Below are 10,868 nucleotides of genomic sequence, written 5' to 3'. Positions count from 1 at the left end.
AAAAAAGAGAGTATGTTATTGATGTTTATTGCACGTGGGGAGTGATTTGGGTTGCTAATATGCTATGTTTGTTTAAGTTGAGTTATTTAGTTCATCAAACGATATATATGTTATTTTATATTTCGAGGAATACCTTCTATGTTGGTTATCAGTTTTTTTGTTCTTTCGAAATATTTAATTTCTGTCATTTACAATTTAAATGAGCTATCCAAACATTGAAATTTTCAATTTCTATCAATTACAAAATTCGACATACATAAATCCAAATGCTGAAATCTTCAATTGCCGGAAATTGAAATGACGGAAATCTAAATTCCGTCATTTTAGAATTCTATGTAATTTGCAATTTCTTCATCCATTTAATAAAAGAAGAATTTAAGTCATTAATTTGATTCGTCCCCCTACCCCTTTAATAAAACTAAAAGCTTTTTGAAAAACAAGACTGCCCAAAATTGAAAGGGGAAGCAATTTCTTCATTGAGTAAATAGGGGCAGGTACTAGAGACACAATAGGGCAGGTTTAAACATCATTCCCTAGTTTGTTTATGCATATTTCAAACTCTGAGGAATGGTGATGTGCACTGGCTTGTGGCTCAAGTGGTTTACCACTACACTCGAGGTCCAAAGTTCGATTCCCCCCTCCTCCAATATCGCTTGTATAACAAATAAAAAAGAAAAAAGAAAAGGAAAAAAGGAATGGTGATGTTTAAGACACAATTGGCAGAATAACCTGTGGAACAATGAGAATCCAAGTGTTTCGCAGGAGTACTTCTAAATTTTATCAATACAACGGCAGGATTCAAAAACAAGCGGAAAATTGGTTTCATTCAGTGGAAACTTTTCAAATCCCAAAAATACATGGATTCACATTTGTAAACTAAAACAAAATAAAATGCAACGGGTAAGGATAATATGAAATTTGGTAATCTGAATAAAAGCTCAAAGGTGATTTTCTTTATATTAGGAGCAAACGGAACAAGAATGGCAAGCAAATGTACTGTTACCAAAGCCTTCACATGAGTGAAGAGCTCTGAACTGGCTTGCAGTTTCAACAGCAGCAGTTTTGACAGGACTAGAACTATATGAACAAGCTTGAATTTACAATTTCTACCTCAAGCACTCACTATACATCTGCACTAGTGGAAGAATGTTATGATCAGATTCTTAGACTCCAGGCAGTGATGTTCTACTTGTAGCTTGTTGTCCGCAATGGTGCCAAGGCCCTTTGAAATCCCATATATTAGCACCGAGTTTTCCAGTATAACAGTCACGTTTCTTCTACAATCTATACAAGGTAGGTTGGAAACTTCTGGGTTTTTTATGTTGGGTTTCATAGTACAGTGCCAATATTAGTCTATGCGGCGGACTGCAAAGTCACATCGACAGCAGCTGTTTGCTCATAGTCTGCACATGCCTCTGGAGTGTCTTCTTCACTAGGTGGAACCAGCTGGTAAAACAGTGGTAAATATTTGTCCCACTCCTTCAGGATCGCAGAGCCCTTGCCGCTTCCAGTTTTTTCCTTAAACCAAAAAAATTGGTGAATTTTGAATCTTATTTTTTGAGTATTGGAATTGTCACATGGACATTACAATAATACATTTTCATACTGTTTGATCTTTGATTCATGCACTTACAACATGGGCTTCAATAAGGCTCTTCAGCTGCATCTGCCCCACAGGAGCATTCACTCTTTGGATTTTCACAATCTCCCTATTTACCTGTTCATAGGTTTACAATAAATTATCCAAGCTGAAGTACGTGTACAGAAATGGAAAGAAATCAACCACAATAGTTGTAAAAATGGTGTTGCAATTGTTACAAAGATATGTAGTCAAAATGTTAAGAGTCAAGAATTACTTTAGTGCTCTGTTTCAAGTAATGAAAGTGGATGTGCCACCCTTCAATCGATAAATTTGCAGAAAATGAGAATCACCACCATAATCCAAGGCAATAAATTACTGTTTATATTGCATGAAAATTCACCATATGCAAGTTTTTATTACTATTACTTAAGTTATGTCTATGAAACAGGACATTCTTTCCTAAGGGGCCCCAAATATTACCTGCTAATTAAAAAGACATGTACACGAATTATTCAAGTGCTATAATTATGATCAATGATGACTATAGACAATTGTTGTAATCATAAAAGCATGCAAAAACAAAAGAGGTGGTTTTTGAGCTTTGCACATTTTGACAGACTTAAACCAATAATTTAGTTGGGAACAAGTGATAAAATGGATTACCAAAGCCATGCAATGCTATGAAGATAGATATAAAAAGGTCTCCAAACTTACGAAGAAAAATGCACAGCAGTGCAATAAAGACCAAGATAATATTTGTAAACCATATGGATGCTTTTTATTGATTAATTTATTAGATATCAGATAGTAATAAAGAATATAATGTCCAAGGAGGACAGCCAACAAAACTGAAAAGAAAAGGCAATAACCACAAACCTTGGGGATGAAAGTATCATCTTCATCAAGAATGTATGCCAAACCTCCAGTCATTCCAGCAGCAACATTTCTACCCACTCTGTCAGAAATCAAACAGAAGTAGCTTGAACATTAACTCAATATAATTCGTATTTTCATGTCACAATAAATATGCTATGTAAAGAGATGCTACTCACTTTCCAAGTACAACTACACAACCGCCAGTCATGTATTCACAACAGTGGTCTCCAGTGCCTTCAACCACTGCTTGCGCAAGTGAGTTTCTTACAGCAAATCGTTCCCCAGCTTTCCCTCTAATGAAGATTTGACCCCCAGTGGCTCCATACAAGCAGGTATTCCCTACAATAGTTGCATCCTCAGGGCAAAACCCAGTATTCTGAACTGGAGTCACAACCAACTCGCCGCCAGAAATACTCTTGCAGAAATGATTTTTCCAATATCAGACTCTCATGAGTAAAACTGATTAAAGTATTCAGTAACTGCTCAAAATTTAGACTAGAGAAAATAGTTGGACAGTAGAGTTAGCAAATCAAATTAGCCAAACTTGATATAACCAAATTTTAGTTTTAACGTTATAAAACCCAAATGAAAACATGATTCCTGCAACAAAATGCACCTCTTGAACATGATAATCACTTTCAATGACAACCACTAAGCTAATACATCATAGTTAAAAAGCAACTCCTCTACTTGACAGACTCATAACAATGGAGAATATTCAACTAACGAACTTATATAAAGTTAAGCCAAGTCTCTAGTTTACTTGAACCTTTGAGATCTTGAAGATTGCATTGAATGAAAGATACCTTTCCGACATAATCGTTTGCCTCTCCAACAAGCCGAATGTTCATCCCAGGTGTCAAGAAGCACCCAAATGACTGTCCAGCACTCCCTGTAAAGCTGTATACAATGGAGAAAACTCATTAGCTTTCATCCCAAAAAATATATGCTGACCAGACCTGAGAATATAAATATATATGACATGACCATGCTCCATCTTACGTTATGTTCAGCTGCCCAGCAAAACCAGTGTCACCATACTTTTTGGCAACCACCCCTGCTATACGCCCACAAACTGCACGGTCAACATTGTATATCTTTATGGTCTTATAGACCACCTTTTCATTCTCAATTGCATCTGATATCTGTACAAATACAAATAATATCTCCTCAAGTTTTCGCAACAGCAGGAAAATGCATGACTCTCTGAGCTCTCTTTTATATTCATTTTCTTGATCATCAAGATAGTTTTTCTTTTAGAAGCCAGTATCTATTTTCTTGCTTTTCTTTCCATACATGCATGTTTGAACAATTTCAAAGAAAGGAATTGGTTGCTAACTGTTAACTATCACTAACACAAAATACCTACTCTTGTTCCCTCATTGTAATATATAATACTTAATGCTTAACAACAAGACATCTTCTAGTATCAAATTAAAACCAAATTTCATAAAATCATTAAATTCCGAAAAGTTTGGACTCAACAGCCAAAGATATAATAGCAACAACAACATTTCCCACTTTAAAATCACAAACTAATGGAAACAGCAGTTCTCTCCATTATCCATCCTCCCAAAACTGTAGGATTCTAACTCTAAAGTAAGTCTTTTTATCTGCAACCTATCGTGAATATGTACATGTCCTACTAAAATATCTTCAAGACTGTCATCCACAACCAACATACATCAAACACCCAAATTTGAAAATGTCTGATAAGTTCATAGAAAATCAACAAAACAGAAATACACAGCCAGCACCAACAAATGTCATCAGATACATCTGGTGATGAAAATATTGGCTGAATACCAAAATATCTGCCAATATTTTGGATTATATTTCAACCTGCCACCGAAATTTCAGGAAGAAAAACTTTTATGGTAACTGAAGGTTTTAAAGTTTTTTGGCTCAGTTTCCCTGAAATGTCTGATACCAAATATTTCAGTAGAATATCAGTATTGCAGCTGCTGAAAATCGTATATGCTGGTGAAGCATCCAAATGATGTCATGGTGTACCATTTTCCACCAAAAAAACTGGCAATCTATAAAAAGCAGCTTCGGGTGCAGCTATTTTAAAGAACGCATGTGAAGCAGCAGCTTTTTACAGCTACAAAAGCTTTGAACATTTGCAAAATATATTAAGCTTTAAATATTTTATGTATCATTTAGGTTATTTAATAAATTGAGGGTTTTTCAATTTCTGAAAATTGGCCTTTCAAAGATATGGGTTATGTAAGTAAAATGTAAACCAACAAACAGGAAATAATTACACGAGTGTTGACATTTTAAAGCTTATATATATAACCATAACGAAACAAAAAAAATAGACATACATGCGACACAATTAGATTCCCTGTGATCATTAGCTATGTCACAATAGACCTAATAAATCTCTTTTCCTTCACTTACTAGTACAATGGAACATTAAGTACTTCAAACATGCAGATCAAACCTAAAATCCCATCTTCCTATCTGGATGCCCATAAAGCTGTTGGTTTAGAGAATCTGAAGCTAGAGAGTTATCAGAAAGTACAAACAGCGTTTATTTAGCTAAACAAGCAAGCATCAGTCCAAGTATTACCTCTGGATCTGCTAGTAAAATATCATCTAGAACAGGTCCATTAGTGTGAACATCTTGATTCCTGATCATGGTACTGCTCCATTTTGGTAATCCAACATTCTGGAATCAAAGGAAGTTATAAGGAAAAATCATGTCAAGAATATTAAATGCAGGGGCAAGAAACAAAATGTATTATTCAAATACATACTGAGAGAAGATAACTGAGATCAAGATGTTGTGTTTTCACTAGAGATATATCTCGCGGCCTAAGTAAATCTGTCCTCCCAATGATATCGTCTAACTTCTCATATCCCAACTGTGCCAACATACCTCTTACCTGGGGAAAACAATAATCAAGAAAGAAACAATATCATATAGGAAGATCAACCTTGACAGAATGACCCGTATGGATTTGTCAAAAGTACAATTGTACACAAATAAACAAAAAATAAAACGGCAGATGAGAAATTTAAGCACGAATCCTGTTCATATATGAAATTTAAAAAAAAAAAAAAAAAAAGAGACAGAAGGTTACCTCCTCAGCAACATATAAGAAAAAGTTGACAAGATCACCAGGAACTCCAGGAAATCGAGCACGCAGTTCTTCTCTCTAAAGATAAATTGAACAAAGGGAACGAAATAATGCAACCCCAGTTTCCATTAGAAAGAAAAAAGATGAAACAATAAAAAAATGGAAAATGCTAAACATACTCCCCTGACAGTTCTTTAAATTAATTTTTCAGAACGTGGGCTATTGATGTTGCTTGACATGTTTATCGCTCACACCCACCCCATGCTTATATCACGTGTAGCAGGAAACCAAATGGCAAGCCACATGTCGTTCCATGTCATGGAGTAGCCCAAGTCTATAAGATTCTTAAGTGTATCATTACTCGTAATAAAATATACGAAAATCAGTCTCTGATACCTGACTGGCTACGCCAACTGGACAATTATTTGTATGGCAAATGCGGGCCATAACACATCCCGTAGCAATCATTGCCACAGAGCCAAATCCATATTCATCGGCCCCCATTGCTGCAGCCATTAGGACATCAACTCCACTTTTAAAGCCACCGTCAACTCTTAAAATGACTCGTTCTCTAAGTCCATTTGAAAGGAGTGTCTGTCAAAATTTTCCAAATACCAAATAACACTTAAAGCATATTCAAAGACATCAAATCAAAAGAAGAAGTCACCCTATCTAGTTCTTAAGTTTCATTGAATTACCTGGTGTGTTTCTGTCAGTCCTAGTTCCCAGGGACCACCAGCATGCTTGATGGAACTTATAGGACTGGCTCCAGTTCCACCATCATGGCCTGATATCTGCATATTATAAAAAGAGGTTTTTGTCTCAGAAAAATGAGAAACAAATAATAGATATATTAGTCACAACTTCTGACAGCTGGTTTCCTATCACACTGATACTGCAACTATGCAATCACTTCGAAAACAAGTAAACTAGTATGAAAGATATGTTATAATAAAATAATATTAATAAAGTTTTAAATGTGAACCTGGATGCATTTGGTGATAAAAACCATAAATATAAAATACAACTTGCAGGCAGAACAGAAAAGAAAGTACTTATTAATGCCTTAAAGCAATGTTTGCTATAACTTAGCCAATAAAAATAAAGAAAAGACATCTCATGAGAGGTATGTTTTTTTATAATTTGTTATAAATACAGGGAGCAGTTTGTTTTTTTGGGATATCCGTGTAGCAGAGGACTCATTGTTTCTTTTTTATAACATATATTATGGGTATTACATTACAACTTAATAAACTGCTGTCAACTTACTAGACAGCAGAAAATGCAGATGTAGGATTTTTCTTTTTTTCCTTTCATTCCAAGAAGCAAAGTGGATAACATTTAGGAAAGAAAATGATAAATGATGGCTAAAAGTATTCTCTTCACTGTTACCCAAAGAAACTTAAATTCATGATGTTGACAGCAACATAAAGAGACACAGAAGCTAGACCATCAAAATGAGCATCCTACCCAGTACATAAGAGATGTATATTTTAAAAATAAGACAAAAATGATTAACATAATCATTCAGTGCCCATTCAAGGTTAGGATGAGTACCTGTATGACATCAGCATTACCCTTTGCAACACCAGAAGCAACAGTGCCAATTCCAGCTTCTGCCACAAGCTTTACTGACACCTTAGCCTTAGGGTTCACCTATTCATTCGGTATCTTTTATCAGCAATCTTGTGATATTTCAGTAAGAAATTAAGCATACCAAATTTGCATCAAATAATCACCTGGTGAAGATCATAGATCAATTGTGCAAGATCCTCTATGGAATAAATGTCATGGTGTGGAGGTGGAGATATGAGTGGAACCCCAGGTTTGGAATTTCTCAACCTTGCAATATATGCACTAACTTTTTTACCAGGCAATTGGCCACCTTCCCCAGGCTTTGCACCTTGTGCAATTTTGATTTCCAGCTGATCGGCATTGACCAAGAAGGTTGGAGTGACACCAAAACGTCCTGAAGCCACCTGAAGATATATCAAAGATTTTTGTGATATATTGGTTAAAGGAAATGCATAATCAAATCCATTTCAGTTATCATTTTATAGACAAAGGGCACCCTAATACTTAAAGATTGAAAGAAGGCTACTTTCAACTGCACTTCTCAAATATTTTCGTATATACTATTACTGAAACAAGGTAGTAAAAGCTGTTTGCAGCTAGTGCCACACCGGATTCCTTATAAATATGCATTGGGGAGTCCCTGTTAAATTAAAGAAAATGTTCAATGTTGTTACCTGCTTGATGGCACTTGTAGCAGTATCTCCATTTTGAAGACCTTTGAGATGTGGAAGGGTCGGAGAGTACCCATCAACGACATCTGTAAGTGGTTTCCAACGAATAGGATCCTGAAGAATGGTTACACAATCTAAATTTTACAAATATAATCATCATTGAAACACTGAATTGATGAAATAATGCATTAAAAGATAACTGTATATGCACATGAAAAAGTTGGAGGTAAAAGCTTTACCTCGCCACCTTCTCCAGAATTTGACTTGCCACCTATTCTATTCATTGCAATGGCTATAGCCTCATGGGTTTCTCTTGAAATAGCTCCAAGTGACATCCCACCAGTGCAGAACCGTTGAACAATAGATACAGCAGGTTCAACCTTTCCCACAGGAATTGGAGCACGATCACTTTTGAACTCAACAAGATCGCGAAGCACCTAAGGTTGAATTAACAAGGTAAAGGTCAAAATCAAAGATAATCCAATTCTGGAATTTTCTTATAAAATCTATCATGAATTATTGGAAAATAAACAGGAAAAAGAAAAAAATGACTTGAGCACTCACATTCACAGGTCGGTTAGCTAAATGCTGCTGATAAACTGAAAAAGCATTTTCATTTTTTTGGCGAATAGCTTTGTGGAGCAACTTTGACATCTCTGGGTTGTTTCCATGATACTCGCCTTATAATAAAGAAACAAACAAGGGTTTCTTAAGAACTTTTGAGGAAGAAAATAATTTGATCAAGCAATGACATCAGGTATGAAATAATTTGATCAAACATATACTTTGGCTGAGTTCGAAATAATTTTCATTTTACACAACTAAAGCCAGCATATAGATTTGCTTCCAGCTGGTATTCTTGTTACCCAAATTTTACAGTTGATTTATTTATAGAAGTCTGGACACTGCAGTGAGGTAAGGTCACCAGTCCCTGAAGATAAATGTTTGATAATAACAGTTACCTCCTGGTCTGAATTGTATAAATCCAAAATTTTCAAGTCTTTTAGCTGTATCCTCAGAGAAAGCCTTCACCCAGAAAGACAAAGTCTCCCTTGCAAGCTGGGAAAGAAAAACAATTCAAATAACCAAAAAATAAATTCACTGGATATGTGAGTCAGGAGAGCGTGATATTTCAACCACAATATTGTTATGACAGTCTCCTAACAACCTAAGATTGGCTGCACAATACAATTACCAGACCTAAATTATAAACATGGAGATGAGTCAATACGTGCAATCTGAATTAAATATATATAACATAATTTATTAATCTACATTTAACTGAAACATAAATATATATATATATATATATATATATATATATACAGAGAGCTTCCATTGAGGGATCCCTCAAATAAGCTTATTTGAGGGGCACCCTTGTAGAGCCCACTCCGTATTGTATTTTACTAATCCAAATGTCTATTTTGTAGATATTCATTCAAAGATCATCTCTACAAAAAATAACTTGAATCCGATATCATTTCACCACTCAATTGAATTATTGAAATTTTAGTACTTTCTTGAAGCACCGTGTTCATTAATTTTGTAGCGCACAATTGGACGTCAAAACGGTTTTCAATTTCTCTAATTTTTTGCCAGGATGATCTATGAATGTAGACTTAAAAAATTGATGGTTTGGATCGTTGAAAATATATACACTACATATATATGTTCAGATATAAATAATATTTATATGCATGATGATGGTACCGCTGTTCAATCTGCAACCATAATTTTCAAGTTTTCCATGATTCTTACCTCATCAAAAGTTAATCCACCAACACTTGATATACTCCCACAAAATGCGAGATCAACAACCTCCTTCCCTAATCCATAAATCTCAAATATCTGTGCACCGCAATAACTATATCCGGGGAAAGAGGTAAAAAGGATTTGTCAATTAACTGGATAAAGTGAGGGACAAAACAAATTTACTAAAGATAAAAATGAGTTAAGAGAGCATGAATATTAAATCAGAATTCATAGCTTAGAAAGAAAGATACAAACAAAGATAAATTTAAATTTTAAAAATTTAAAAATAATGAATCAGCATTTGTACCTTGAAAGCAACGAGATGCCCATTTTGGAAAGAATTTTACGAAGACCAGCCTTAACAGCCTGAAATAGTTAGAAACAATCAGTTTCCCAGTATTATGTATTCAACGTGTGCAGTGGACGAGTGGTAAACCTTGTTTAAATAGTATTGATAAACGCAAGTTCCAAGAACAAAAAGGAATCATGGCTCATTTTATTAATTACATTTTCAACCAGGAGATCCATAAATACAAAACTACTTATTTGCTCTTGCTCAGTTGTTGGATAATGCTTAGCACGTATTACACCACCACTCCAAGGAAAAACATATAAAAGAAAAGAAGCTACTTTCAAGATTTAACAAATTTTCCCAACATATGGGTTGCAAAAGTTATTGCATACATAATAATCCATTAAAAACAGGAATCAAATTACCAAAAGTAAATAAATCAAACTTACAAAGAATGCCTTCACTTGAATTAAAAATGTAAACAGAAATTTTACTTCTTATACAGTTGTACTATTGTACTGACCTTGCAGAAATTCTTTTGAGCTTGTTCAATCGTTACAGTGGGCATCTTCCCATTCCGCATTAAATTTACTGTTTTAGTACTCAGACGCCATTGCCGACACGTCTCCAATGCCAAGTATGGGCACACAGCACTGCAAAGACCAATTAAAAATATAATGTTATGCATTTTGAAACAGATAAAAAATTGATAGGAAGTAGGTCTATACATTTTGTGAAATTCATGCAATGAACATAACAAATGAACATGAGGACCCTTAAAATGCATAGTATAACATTTTTTTTATGTTGTTTCAAATATGGAAAAGTCACTCATACAGTAAATTGGAAAACTCCCAGCATTTGTAAATGATGAATTATAATCTGTTTTAGTTTTCTGGTACAAGCTTTTCTTATAGTCAAGATGTAATATAAATTGAATAATATGGTAAAGTACCAGGTGGTGAACCTAAGATGAAGAAAATGTTTCTACACTACACACAAAATAAAAGTACACAACTTTAATGGCAATT

General features: G+C 34.7%; 1 protein-coding gene across 1 annotated transcript in view; it reads right to left on the bottom strand.

The window, feature by feature from the left end:
- Positions 1-931: 931 nt before the first annotated feature.
- Positions 932-10,868, bottom strand: part of LOC110758098 (ferredoxin-dependent glutamate synthase 1, chloroplastic/mitochondrial) — a 29,412-nt gene continuing 19,475 nt past the window's right edge. Inside the window, exons 14-33 of the mRNA XM_021959889.2 lie at positions 10,361-10,490; positions 9,853-9,911; positions 9,552-9,657; positions 8,756-8,852; positions 8,358-8,473; positions 8,033-8,230; positions 7,797-7,907; positions 7,287-7,526; positions 7,105-7,203; positions 6,246-6,341; positions 5,944-6,141; positions 5,551-5,625; positions 5,224-5,352; positions 5,037-5,135; positions 3,461-3,603; positions 3,265-3,358; positions 2,635-2,873; positions 2,459-2,537; positions 1,634-1,717; positions 932-1,518 (exon numbers count right to left, since the gene is read on the bottom strand). Coding sequence (XP_021815581.1) covers positions 1,354-1,518; positions 1,634-1,717; positions 2,459-2,537; positions 2,635-2,873; positions 3,265-3,358; positions 3,461-3,603; positions 5,037-5,135; positions 5,224-5,352; positions 5,551-5,625; positions 5,944-6,141; positions 6,246-6,341; positions 7,105-7,203; positions 7,287-7,526; positions 7,797-7,907; positions 8,033-8,230; positions 8,358-8,473; positions 8,756-8,852; positions 9,552-9,657; positions 9,853-9,911; positions 10,361-10,490 — 2,557 coding nt within the window. The 3' untranslated portion in view covers positions 932-1,353. The remainder of the gene's footprint in view (positions 1,519-1,633; positions 1,718-2,458; positions 2,538-2,634; positions 2,874-3,264; positions 3,359-3,460; positions 3,604-5,036; positions 5,136-5,223; positions 5,353-5,550; positions 5,626-5,943; positions 6,142-6,245; positions 6,342-7,104; positions 7,204-7,286; positions 7,527-7,796; positions 7,908-8,032; positions 8,231-8,357; positions 8,474-8,755; positions 8,853-9,551; positions 9,658-9,852; positions 9,912-10,360; positions 10,491-10,868) is intronic.

This window comes from Prunus avium, chromosome 7 (genome assembly GCF_965620075.1).
Source record: "Prunus avium chromosome 7, drPruAviu1.hap1.1, whole genome shotgun sequence".
Lineage (NCBI taxonomy): Eukaryota > Viridiplantae > Streptophyta > Magnoliopsida > Rosales > Rosaceae > Prunus > Prunus avium.
This window is presented reverse-complemented; position numbering and strand designations above follow the sequence as displayed.